Below are 14129 nucleotides of genomic sequence, written 5' to 3'. Positions count from 1 at the left end.
AGATGATAGATAATGCGTTGCAAAAATTATCAGGCTTCTTGGAAAACAGTTCAAACTGCAGTGATGTTACAGACCTGAGAAGATAAGAGATATTCCTTGCCAGAATGTGTGAGCTATAGAAGGACAGCCTTTTTATATTCCTATTCAAGCTAGCTCTCAGTTGAGCAGTAAAACAGTGATGGAGAGGAGTTTGAATTTTTCTGAACCTTATTTTGAATATTTTGGACCAACTCACGTTCCACAAAGGTACTGGATGCAGCATATCCAATAATCAGACTGTAAAAGTCAAAATCTTAAAATAACTGCTTCCCATACTGAGTAAGCCTCTCATGCTGCCAAAACCATTTCTTTGCCTACTAAGATTGTGGGTGTCTGTGACTTTCAGCTTCTTATTTTGTGAATCTCAACGTCGTCCTAATTGAGAATTGTGTCCTTAAGTTTTCCACCAATTATTTTGATACCTCTTCTAATTTTACCAATAGAAGAGAATATTTGTAGCTCAGGTTTTTAACTGTGGGGTCCTTTTTTTGCTCTCTGAGTTGACTGTTTTTTCTTGCAGACGTTTCATTACCCAACCTGGTAACATCATCAGTGCTAAAAGAGAGTGGGGTTTGCTCTCTGTTTATATACAGTACATCAAGATTTCTACTAGACCGACAACCAAGCAGTAAACAATACCCCAATTAAGGAACTACCAAGCATCACGAACACTTCCATCAATACTAGGACAGAACAGGACAAGCCACTAGTACAGACATGTCAAACACAAGGCCCGGGGGTCAGATCCGGCCCGCGAAGTGGTTTCATGCAGCCCGCGAAGCCATCCTGGAAACAGTGAGGGAACGTTCCCCACTGCCTTGGCCCTGGCCCAGAGACCCTCCTTCTGCCAGAGACCCTCAGATCTGACCCACTCCTGCCCAGGCCCTCATAGGCACCCTTGATGCGAACGATGTAGAGCTGGCCATGCCCACCCAGTAGGCCATACACACTCTAGCCACGCCCACCCAGTAGGCCACGCCCACCCAGGCCATACCCACCCGGCCCCCTGAGGGCAACCGCAAAGCTGAGGCGGCCCTCAATGAATTTGAGTTTGACATCCCTGCACTAGTACATAAACAGAGAGCAAACCAATGAATGGCTTTTATTTTTCTTTTGGTGCGTGGATCTGAAAAGGTGAACAAATTCAAGTCTATAAATTCCATGGTATATCAGCAGAATATCAGCAGACTGTAGTTCCTGGAATCCACATGTGTCCGTTCAGAGCTTAAGCTTGCTCTCTTCAAAAGAAAGTGACTCCTAAGTAACTCACGGGTGCCGCTACTAGGAGCATAGGGCAGCAGAAGCAAGGACTTCTGCTTCCCAGGAAACAGCTGTGACAAATCACAAAGAAACATTGAAATGGTAATTTTTCTGAATGACTCAATCACCAGTTTAAGGCATGAAAAGGTTGGAGGGGGCCTGTAGCATACTTTTCTCATATACTGGGACAATGGGACATGCCTCAGTGGTGATTTAATTAGAAGTAACTGAAATGGTTTATTTAAAGCTGCGGCCTGTTAGGAATCCAAGCTTTACACTTTCATATCAAATAGCATTTGATGATTAATATCTTAAATCCTGACTATGCTAAAGCCTTTGATTGTGTGGATCATAACAAACTGTGGCAAGTTCTTAAAGAGATGGGAGTACCAGACCATCTTATTTGTCTCTTGAGAAACCTATATGCGGGTCAAGAAGCAACAGTGAGAACTGGACACGGAACCACTGATTGGTTCAAAATTGGGAAAGGAGTCCGGCAAGGCTGTATACTGTCACCCTGCCTATTTAACTTATATGCAGAGCACATCATGAGAAAGGCAGGGCTAGATGAATCAAAAGTTGGAATTAAGATTGCTGGAAGAAATATCAACAACCTAAGATACGCAGATGATACCACTCTAATGGCAGAAAGTGAAGAAGAACTAAAGAGCCTCTTGTTGCGGGTGAAGAAGGAGAGTGCAAAACTTGGGTTGAAACTTAACATTAAGAAAACCAAGATCATGGCCTCTGGCCCTCTCAATTCCTGGCAAATAGATGGGGAAGAAATGGAGGTAGTGACAGATTTTGTTTTCCTGGGCTCCAAGATCACTGCAGATGGGGACTGTAGCCAAGAAATTAAAAGACGCTTGCTCCTGGGGAGGAAAGCCATGGCAAATCTAGACAGCACACTAAAAAGCAGAGACATCACCCTGTCAACAAAAGTGCGTATAGTCAAGGCTATGGTCTTCCCAGTTGCAATGTATGGCAGTGAAAGCTGGACCATAAGAAAGGCTGAGCGCCAAAGAATTGAAGCCTTTGAGCTATGGTGCTGGAGAAGACTCCTGCGAGTCCCTTGGACTGCAAGGCGATCAAACCGGTCAGTCCTAGAGGAGATCAACCCTGACTGCTCTTTAGAAGGCCAGATCCTGAAGCTAAAACTCAAATACTTTGGCCACCTAATGAGAAGGAAGGACTCACTGGAGAAGAGCCTAATGCTGGGAAAGATTGAGGGCAATAGAAGAAGGGGACGACAGAGAATGAGGTGGTTGGATGGAGTCACTGAAACAGTAGGCGTGAGCTTAGATGGACTCCAGAAGATGGTAGAGGACAGGAAGGCCTGGAGGAACATTGTCCATAGGGTCGCGATGGGTCGGACACGACTTCGCAACTAACAACAACAACAATCTTAAATCCCCTCTTATTTTTTTGTTTACTACTTCTCCTAGTTAGGGGATTCTCTTGACTTTTCAGGGGTATGTTTAGCACTCTAAATAAACACCTAGTTTGTTCTTTAGTTCTTATTTTCTTTTGGCCTCGTATTATCTCCCTTGGCGAAAATGACAATAAACCAAGGAGTAATTTTAATGTACTATTCGAGATGGCCTGACTGCTGGTATCTTATCTGAGCTGCAAAAAAATATGGATTAGCAAGGGACTCCACATTTTAAAAACATTGTTTCTGCAAAGCAGGTGTTTTGGGGGTCCATTTGCATGTCTGACATCATCACCTCTTTCTGTAAAAGCCATAAAATACTTCCAATCTCATTACGCTATTGAGTCATTGTCAGCAATTATTTTTAGTAGACTAAATATTGGATTATGCAAGGCTCAAGCTTTCAGAAATGGATCTATTTTCCTTTTACATTTCAGGTTTTGCCCAAATTCATATTATTTTTATTACTGCTTCTCTAGTCAACCTTTTTTCCCCCCTACATTTACCCTTCATGCCTCAAACTTCATCCCAATTCCTTTCAGCATCAAAACTTTTTCAGTTTCTCATTTTTGGATGGATATACAACAATTAAGTTGATTTTGGTCTTAGCATGTATTATACATGCATTGAAACAAGGAACTGCATGTCTTCTGTTACCACCAAGCCTGAAACTCGCATATGAAAAGGAGAATGCGAAAGAACTTAATTGGTGCAAGAAAAAAATTCATTTAGGCAATTATTGTAGGATAAGAAGGGGCAGAACCAGGGGTGGAATTAAGAAAGTAATTGGTCTGGAATCGTTACATTGCCACAAATGATCCAGCTGCCTCCCAAATTCCATTAACTCTTATTTAGCACCAATTTAGTATTGACTGTTAATTGACTAGAGTGTTGTATACAGCTAGCCCTTGACTTACAACAGATTGTATAATATAATGATGATGATGATGATGATGATGATGTTGGAAGGGATCTTGGAGGTCATCTAGTCCAATCCCTTGCTCAGGCAGGAAACCCTATACCATTTCAGACAAATGGCTGTCCAGTCTCTTCTTAAAAACTTCCAGTGTTAGAGCATTCACAGCTTCTGGAGGGAGGTTGTTCCACTGGTTAATTGTTCTAACTGTCAGGAAGTTTCTCCTTAGTTCTAGGTTGCTTCTCTCTTTGGTTAGTTTCCATCCGTTGCTTCTTGTCCTGCCTTCAAAGTTCAAAGTTACAACAGCACCGTTCAATGTTACAACAGCACTGAAAAAAGTGACTTATGACAATTATTCACACTTATGAACGTTGCAGCATCCCCGTGGTCACATGATCAAAATTGATACGTTTGGCGACTGACTCATATTTATGACGGCTGCAGTGTTCTGGGGTCATGTGATCCCTTTTTGCAACCTTCTGACAAGCAAAGTCAATGGAGAAGCCAGATTTACTTAATAACCATGTTACTAATTTAACAGCTGCAGTGAATCACTTAACAAGAATGGCAAGAAAGGTTGTAATATGGGGCAAAACTCACTTAACAAATGTCTCATTTAGTAACAGAAATGTTGGGCTCAAATGTGTCACAAGTTGAGGACTGCCTATGTAAGCTCAAGCAATAAATCTTTGGAACTGGAGCTTAACATATGATTCTGATCCTTTGCTCCTGTCATTGATCTACTTGGATCATTTGCAGCAATGTAAGGATTCCAGACTGGTTACTCTCTTAACTCTGGCCCCTAGCTCTTAAGTAGCAATAAGTTCTTACACATTCCTGGTTCATGGCTAATTTGTGTGGCATTAAATGGGGCCATCTGCAGTTTTGGTGGAGCAATCTTTAAGCAGCTTCCTTTAGCAAGAATTCTATGCTGCTGTAAGGTGTTGCCGTGTTAAATGCCATTTCCTCTGGTGAGAGATTTCTGTAGCCTAGGATGACCTTCCCTTGCAGCTGAATGTGAGGTTCAGATTGCAATTTGCAAAACAGCATCTGCCGGTTTCCAAGTTACTTTTGACAAAGAGACAACGGCTGCCTTTGCGGTGCCCTCGCTGGAGGCAAGACAGCAAGACCAGAGCAGTCAATGGCCCAGAAAGTCCCAGGTTGTTCCAAGTGATAAATATCTAAGTGATGACCTCTGTACCTAGTGGCTGCTTTGTAGGGGTCATGCTGCAAAGAAAATGGAATAGAAAACTGCCAAGTGTAAATGTGAAGAAATGCTTGATCTCTTAGTTCTTTGATGCCAAGGGGAGAAAAAATAGTAAAATCTCTTTTAAGTCAAGCTTGACTCCTGTTGTTTTCACAGATGGATCTTTACAGCAGCAGGAAAGTGACTTGTCATTGCCTTAGAATCATAGGATCATAGAGTTGGAAGGGACCTTGAAGTCTTCAAGCCCCCTGCCCAAGGCAGGAGTTTTCATACCATCCCAGGCAAAGGGTTGTACCATTTTTTTCTTGAAAACTTTCAGTGATGGAGCACCCTCAACTTCAGGAGGCAAATTGTTCCACTGATTAATCATACTCACTATCAGGAAATTCCTCCTTATTTTGAGGTTGGATCTCCCGCTGATGAGCTTCCACCCATTACTTCTTGTCCTACCCTCAGGTGCTTTGGAGAACAAATGGACCTCTCTCTCCCCTGAGGGAGTATCGGAAGATGGCCATGATGTGTCCCCTAAGCCTTCTCCTCCTTAGGCTAAACATACCTAGTTTCCTTAGCCATTCATGATATGATTTAGCCTCCAGACTTTTCATCGTCTCTCTTACTCTTCTCTGCACTGTGTCTATGGAGATTCTCCATCATCCAGGTCATGGATGTCCCAAAGGTGCTTTTTCAGGAGGCAACTGGACTTTCTTGTTTTTCTTTGAAGATGTTTTGTTTCTTATCCAAGAAACCTTTTAGGCTCTGACTGGACGGTGGGGAATGGAAGGATTTATATTCCTTGCAGACAGCTGGTTATTTGCATTCTTTTAGATAGTCGATGAGGCCATTTGGAGGATTAAAGGTAAAGGTAAAGGTTCCCCCGCACATGTGTGCTAGTCGTTTCCAACTCTAGGAGCCGGTGCTCATCTCCGTTTCAAAGCCAAAGAGCCAGCGCTTGTCCGAGGACGTCTCTGTGGTCATGTGGCCGGCATGACTAGACGCCAAAGGCGCACGGAACACTGTTACCTTCCCACCGTAGTGGTCCCTATTTTTCTACTTGCATTTTTATGTGCTTTCAAACTGCTAGGTTGGCAGAAGCTGGGACGAGTAACAGGCGCTCACTCTGTTACCGGCACTCGGGATTCGACCCACCAAACTGCCGACCTTCTGATCGACAAGCTCAGTGTCCTAACCCACTGAGCCACCGCGTCCCTCATTTGGAGGATTAGACACAGATAAACTCCAAATGGCCTCAACTATTCTCTAAAAGAAGGCCAATGACCAGCTGTCTATAAGGAATATAAATCCTTCCATTCCCCACCATACAGTCAGAGCTTAAGAAGCTTCAAAGAAAAACAAGAAAGTCCAGTTGCCTCCTGAAAAAGCACCTTTGGGTCTTCTCTGCACTCTTTCTAAGGCCTGAACACCTTTTTTGTATTATGGCAACCAAACCTGGATGCAAATATGGGTTCACCAGCAGTACTATCACTTCTCATGACATTGTTGCTATGTCTCTTAGAGCTGCTTTGGGGTTGTTGGTTTGGGTTTTTTTTTTGGGGGGGGGCGCATTGGCAGCTGCAGCACACTGTTGACTCACACTTAAGTGGTCGTCCACTAAATGTCTATGGAGATTCTTATCATCCAAGTCGCTGTTGTCCCAAAAGTGCTGTTCAAAAGGCAACTTGTGGTTTGTTTGTTTTTTGCCCTTGAAATAGTTTCGCTTTTCATCCAAGAAGCTTCAAATTTAAAAAGGACAATTTATATCAAATGTACAAACACTAGTGTTAGACATCTGGCAGTATGAATTTAAATAATGGTTGCACACGCTCTTTTGCCACAGTTGTTAAGCAAATCAGTGCAGTTAAGTGAATCACATGGGCATGGATTCCAACTTATAACAGAATAACAGAGTTGGAAGGGATCTTGGAGGTCTTCTAGTCCAACCCCCTGCTCAGGCAGGAAACCCTACACCATTTCAGACAAATGGCTGTCCTGTCTCTTCTTAAAAACTTTCAGTGTTGGAGCATTCACCACTTCTGGAGGCAGGTTGTTCCACTGGTTAATTGTTCTGTCAGGAAGTTTCTCCTTAGTTCTAGGTTGCTTCTCTCCTTGACTAGTTTCCATCCATTGCTTCTTGCCCTACTTTCAGATGCTTTGGAGAATAGCTTGACTCCCTCTTCTTTGTGGCAGCCCCTGAGATATTGAAACACTGCTATCCCCCCTCGTACTTCTCTTTACTAAACTAGCCATACCCAATTCCTGAAATTATGTGTGGTTCACAACTCAGTATGTTTGTAACTTTGGTTGTTTTTTTAAGAAAATTTTATTGGTTTTCTGGTTTTACATTTAAATATTTGAAAAGCAACGTGGCAGCTGAGTTAGTCAATAATTCAATAACATACAAATATCTTTAGTACAAATCTCAAACTATTACATTAAATGTTTCCTCTCTTTTCCCCTTAGTATTTACTGTCTCATATTTAAATTAATACAATTCTTATTATATTGATTAAATAAAAATAACTTTCTTACATTTATCAATATTTTTTAGTTTATACATATTCTAGTTGTTTTAACATTCAGTCTTTCTAGACAATCATTGTCCTGGCTAATTTTTCCCAGTTTTTAGTTTCCCATTAATATTTATATTTAACATTTGATATTTATAATTTAGGGACACGGTGGCTCAGTGGGTTAGGACGCTGAGCTTGTCGATCAGAAGGTCGGCAGTTTGGCGGGTCGAATCCCGAGTAGTGCCGCGTAGCAGAGTGAGCGCCTGCTACTCGTCCCAGCTTCTGCCAACCTAGCAGTTCGAAAGCACGTAAAAATGCAAGTAGAAAAATAGGGACCACTACGGTGGGAAGGTAACAGCGTTCCGTGCGCCTTTGGCGTCTAGTCATGCTGGCCACATGACCACGGAGACATCCTCGGATGAGCGCTGGCTCTTCGGCTTTGAAACGGAGATGAGCACCGGCCCCTAGAGTTGGAAACGACTAGCACTCACGTGCGGGGGAACCTTTACCTTTATTTATAATTTACAAATTTTAAATAACCCCAATTCCCTTTATCACAATTCATCACAAGATCCAATGTTCAGGATAGACATCTTGTGTCTTTATATGTTTGTTTCATTGAATGGTTGCTAAACGAATGGTTGTAAGTCAAGGATTACCTGTATCCCTTTGGAAGAAATGACATTGCAAAAGAAAGCTTGTTCCTAAGAAATTTTCTTTTCAGTAGGAATACTTCATAGATTTGCACTTAGCAAGGGAAAGAATAAAATACTCTTTTGCATCATGCATTCTTGTCTCTTTTTTCCTCTTTTGTTTCCAGAAAGTTCAGCAATACACAGTCATTGTTCAGGCCACTGATATGGAAGGAAACCTTAACTACGGTCTCTCAAACACAGCGACGGCAATCATTATGGTGACAGATGTGAACGACAACCCACCCGAATTCACTAGCAGCACCGTAAGTATCAATACATCAGCGCAATGATCTATGGACACACAACGTGTTTGTAATTCATGGACGTTTGATATGACTTGTCTCTTGTTTGCTGGCTTGGCAGATAGAGAGCACTTGACAGATAATGGAGGAGTAACGAAGGCTTTCAGCAAATAAAAATGGAGAGAGGCTGTGAAAAAATGATTCATGACCAAACACAGCTATCTGGCTTCCACTTTGTTCTGAGGCAGTGAAAAATGGCGGGTAGGGGCCAGCAGAGGGATAGTGCCAAAAAATATCACAGCCTTTGCTTCTCTGTGATAAGAGTTGATTCTTCCTCTCAGGGTGTTTCCACAGAAGACATCTTCTCTTTTGCACTATGTGTGTGAATGGCTGAAACTTGTTAATGCAATTTATTAAAATGCCAGGCCAAAGCAAAGCATAACAGCTTTAGCCAAGGGAAGCTTTACTTCGTATTGTACAGGTTTGGGAGAACCAATATGATCTATGGTTGTGGCTCAGTCAGCTTACTTCAAGGTGCATGTTGAAACTTGAGCCAGTTGAATAGCTTGTCACCTGAAGGTGCACAGAGTGCATGGAGATTTCCAGAAATCATAATACACAAAATCTTTATTTGTTCATATAGCCACCCAACTCACTCATGGTGACTTTGGATGGCTTAAGAAGTAAAACTCCAAATACAAAACTCAGTGAAACCCTCTGGTGATAACAATCAAACAAACTACGCAATGGGTTCCATATCATCCTGGGGTTCCCAGGCCTGCTGGCAAAACCAGGTCTTTAGGGCCTCAAGAAAGACTATCAAAGTGCGGGACAATCTTTTCTTTGCAGACATGATATTCTACAGCAGGGGTCTTCAAACTTGGCCCTTTTATGACTTGTGGACTTCAACTCCCAGAATTCCTCAGCCAGACACCTGGCTGAGGAATTCTGGGAATTGAAGTCCACAAGTCATAAAAGGGCCAAGTTTGAAGACCCCTGTTCTACAGGGAGGGAGCTACCACAGAGAAGGTCCTTCTTCTTGGTCCCATTAGATGTAATAGAATAATAACAGAATTTACCACAACTGAGCCCAAAATTTCCGTTGCTTAATGAGGCAGTTGTTCAGTGAATTTTGTTCCACGTTATGATCTTTCTTGCCACAGTTGTTCAGTGAATCACTGCAGTTGTTAAATTAAATGAATCTGGCTACCCCAATGACTTTGTTTGTCAAAAGGTCGCAAAAGGTAATCACATGATCCTGTTGAAAGAAAAATCTTCATCGGGGTCCAGTCCAAGCCTGGAATAAACAAAATGGAGGCTGCTTTAGAAAAAAGGTTGTAGCTTATTGCAGAGCAGAGCCAGACAGAAATGTGGCTCTGGGAAAGCTGACCACATGTAGCTGGGAGTGGCGAGTTTGTATACCTTCTTGGACTTTTGTGTTTGGAGTTGTTCCTGTGGCATAAACTTTGACCTGAGATTCAGTATGCCCTTCTGGTATTCTGAGGGTGGTGGGTTAATCCTATTATGTCTTAAAGGCCATGTCCTGCTTTCCTGGGGCTGTGGCTAATGGCTACTTCCTGTGTTGGATTTCTTGGGTGAGAGGTTGCTGGTTCTAATTCTATCACTTTGCTATTGTTAGCTGTCAGTTTTGCTGCAAGGGATTTCAAAATATGTTGTCTTAAATGGGTTTCTGCAGGCAGTATTTGCTCATGAATGAGGCCTCAGACTTTCTGAATGGGATTATCAAATCTGCTTTTCTACAGACCTGGCTTCTGCCTAGTTTCTGCTTGGGGCTGTTAAGAAAAACTGGGCCTGCTTTTGTGCCCTTAAGAACCTTTGGGGAAATATAATATTCTGCCTTTTTTAATATTCCCCCAAATATTTCCTTCTCGGGGGGGGGGGGGAGACTGACCTCCCACAATCCCAAAACATTGCAACTATCATAAGTATGAGTCAGTTGCCAAGTGTCTGAATTTTGATCACGTGACTAGGGGGATGGTGCAATGGTTGTAAGTGTGAAAAACGGTCATAAGTCACTTTTTCAGTGTCATTGTAACTTTGAACGGTCACTAAATGGACTGTTGTAACTTGAGGACTAGCTGTATTTTGATATAAAACTTCCCACAAGTACCATGAGGGGGAGATTGGCCTTTGGAAATTATGGAAGAACTTTCCTTTTTGAGAAGAAAGAACATTCCAGAGAATGGTAGTGTTAGAAATTCTGCTTATATAAAGCACCACAGAGCAAACAAAGAGTATAGTCACCATGTGCTTAACTCCTCAACTATATTACTGTAACAGGAAACAGGAAACAAAAGAGAATATACCATAGATCCAAACTTCTAAATACTGCCATCTACTGGTTGAATACTACTGTAGTTGTTGCATAGAAATACATTCCAACAATGAATTCTAACAGGTAGAATGTTCTATGATCGGAACAAAGTTGTGCACACAATACCTTCTGACGGTAGTACTTCAGTGCTCTAAATAACCCTGTCACCACACTGTCTCTTACTATGGAGAGTAAAAGCTTTTCTTTTGTGTCACCTCTCCTGACTCTGAACTTCCTTGAGTGTCTATTGCATGCAGTAGTTGGAAGGTGAGAGGGAAAGCAGTTTCAAATGACAGGTTAGCGAGTATCAAAGGAGTTTTCTTTCTACTTTTATTTGAGTGAAATGTGGTGACATCTAGTGGTTGTGATTTTTTTCATATTTACTGTACGTTTGTACCTTCTTGTCAAAGATACTGCTCTAATATATAGAAGTTAAAATGTTTATCAAGGGTCTGTGGATATTCATCTACTTCTTCGGTGAAACAAAAGGAAAGTTTACTCTTGCTAATATTGGAAAGAAGGAAGGAAGGAAGGAAGGAAGGAAGGAAGGAAGGAAGGAAGGAAGGAAGGAAGGAAGGAAGGAAGGAAGGAAGGAAGGAAGGAAGGATCTACAGAATTAAAAAGGGCAATTTATATCAAATGTACAAACACTAGTGTTACTCATATGACAGTATGAATTTAAATAATTGTCTCTCAGAAAACAATGAAATATTTTTAACATGATTTTTGCTGCTTTCAGTGTAAAATGTATAGCTAATTATTTCAAATATTGAAAATCTGAAGTCTCCTCTGGTATTTTGAGACACTTTATTCCATTGTCCCAGCCCCTAAAGATCCCTGTCTTTCTCAATTAACTTTCAATTATTTACTTTCCATAGAAAATATCTTGCCTGATCAAGCCACCACTAGATATTGCTTTATTTTTGCATGCAAGGGGTAAGGGAGGACTGGGTTCCACCCTCAGAATGACACCAAATAAAATTCCCAGGAATACATTACACAATGCACTTCAGCCTCTGGATTCAATGGGATACAACAGCATTCTCCAAGCAAAGGATGGACAGTCACCTGCTAGAGATTCAGTAGGTACAACCAGTCCCCTACGTATGACCACAATTGAGCCCAAAATTTCTGTTGATAAGTGAAACATTTGTTAAGTGATTCTTCTCCCATTTTATGACTTTACTTGCCACAGTCATTAAGTGAATAACCACAATTATTAAGTTAGGAACACGATTATTAAGTGAATATGGCTTCCCCATTGATTTTGCTTGTAAGAAGGTTGCAAAAGGTGATCACATGACCACCGGGACATTGCAGCCGTCATAAATATGAGTCAGTTGCCAAGCATACCAAATTTTGATTATGTGACCATGCTGCAACTGTTGTAAAGTGTCCCTTTTTTCAGTGCCATAATAAATTTGAACAGTCAGTAAATGAACTGTTGTAATTTGAGGACTACTTGTATACATGCTTTCACTGAGCAGGACTTTGGATTAGATTCTGCAAGACATTCTCCAGACAGTTATCTGGATTGGTGGAGAAATTACTTGCACTGAGAAGAGAATATGGCTTGACCAATGTTTCTCAACCTTGGCAACTTGAAGTTGTGTGGACTTCAGCTCCCAGAATTCCTCAGTCAGTGCAGGGAGGGGGATTTTACAGCATGCTGGCTGGGGAATTCTGGGAATTGAAGTCCACACATCTTCAGGTAGCTAAGGTTGAGAAAAACTGATATAGACTAATATGGGATATTATCATGGAAGGCACTGATAAATTCAACTTTTTACTTTTCTCTGGACTAAAAATGCAGAGATAATCTTCTAAATAATGAATTCCTGTCATGTATCAATGCTTCCCAGTACACAAGACTGGCAGTTCTATGCCCATATTATTTGGTTATTCTTGAAGCAAATAATGAAATTATTAAAACCGTAAGGAAAACATAGGAAGCCTTTAGAAACTAAATATTATCATTGGACAAGCAGCCGTAGAATGGAATTTTGAAGGTGAAGTTCAACAGGTCAATAGGTCTAATCAGGATGGAGACCATCTAAGAAGGCTGGCTTGATTTTCATGATAAAAAAAAATTCACGATATGAATATGCAAAATTAAAAGAAAAGCAAAGGCAATTTTGATTTTACGCTAGGCCTAAGAGTGCCAGAATGGACAGTGCTAGACTTGGTCAATTCTTCTTGCAAATTAATGGATCAACACTCTGACCTTGCCAGTTGGCTTCTCACAAAGGCAATGAGGGAAGCCTTGGTAAGACCACACTTGGAATATTGCATCCAGTTTTGGTTGCCACAATACAAAAAAAATGCTGAGACTCTAGAAAGAATGCAGAGAGGAGCAGCAAAGATGATTAGGGGACTGGACACTAAAACATATAAGGAATGGTTGCTGGAATTGGGTATGTCTAGTTTAATGAAGAGAAGGACGAAGGGGTGACATGATAGCAGTGTTCCAATATTTGAAGAGCTGCCACAAAGAAGAGCAAGTCAACCTATTCTCCAAAGCACCTGAAGGCAGGACAAGAAGCAGTGGATGGAAACTAATCAAGGAGAGAAGCAACCTAGAAATAAGGACAAATTCCCTGACAGTGAGAATAGTTAATCAGTGGAACAACTTGCTTCCAGTAGTTGTGAATGCCCCAACACTGGAAGTTTTTAAGAAGAGACTGGACAACCATTTGTCTGAAATGGTATAGGGCATGGGTGTCAAAATGTTGTAAAATCAGGTGCAGCTCATTTAACCCTTGCTTAGCAACAGAAATTCTCCCCTTACAAATTGTGATCAGAGGTCAAGGACTATCTGTATAGCAAAGGTTTAACATTTTCTTAAAGCAAAGAATGTAACTCAGAACTTGGTTTATTGTGCCAAGAGCTAGATGGTGATTTAAAATACTTGTGCCCCTGAGTTATACCAGAGACGATGCCACCTAAACAATGGCAAGACATTGTTATATCTGGAGTGCTGCCAGAAAGAAAAGAAATCAAGAACTCAACTTTGGCACTAAAGCACCCGAACGCATCTCTCATTATGTTCTTAAATTACCTGTCAATCACAAAAGGTAGTTGGAGACATAACAGTTTTAGGATAAAAATGTATTGCAAAAGGACATAACCATGCATTGCTGCTACAGTCTGTGTGTTCCACAGCAGGAATTAATGCTTCAGTTCAAAGTGGGATGACAGCAAAGGAAATTGGAGGACCAGAGGCATCCGTGGAGGGTCAGAAAAGTCAGTATGGCAGTTATAGCCACATAATGGAAGCCTGGCTCATTTTTTCATGTGTTGTGCATGCAGCATAAATTAAAAAGGACCATCCAATCAAATATGCAGTCATCTTGATATTTGTGACCCATCCAAGGTGACATTAACTGGGAAGAACATACAATGGTATATGGATTAATTTCCCCATATGGACTTGATTATATACAGGTAGATCCCAATGTATAACCTTTCATATAGTGACCATTTGAAGTTACAACAG

The 14129-nt window shown here is 41.3% G+C and overlaps 1 protein-coding gene across 1 annotated transcript in view; it reads left to right on the top strand.

The window, feature by feature from the left end:
- Positions 1-14129, top strand: part of CDH4 (cadherin 4) — a gene marked incomplete at its 5' end in the record, with an annotated part of 1039205 nt that overhangs the window by 938773 nt on the left and 86303 nt on the right. Inside the window, one exon of the mRNA XM_081323640.1 lies at positions 8182-8319. Coding sequence (XP_081179766.1) covers positions 8182-8319 — 138 coding nt within the window. The remainder of the gene's footprint in view (positions 1-8181; positions 8320-14129) is intronic.

Source organism: Vipera berus, assembly GCF_964194415.1.
Source record: "Vipera berus genome assembly, chromosome: 3".
Taxonomy (NCBI): domain Eukaryota; kingdom Metazoa; phylum Chordata; class Lepidosauria; order Squamata; family Viperidae; genus Vipera; species Vipera berus.
Note: the sequence above shows the minus strand (reverse complement) of the source record. Positions and strands in the feature narration are given on the sequence as shown.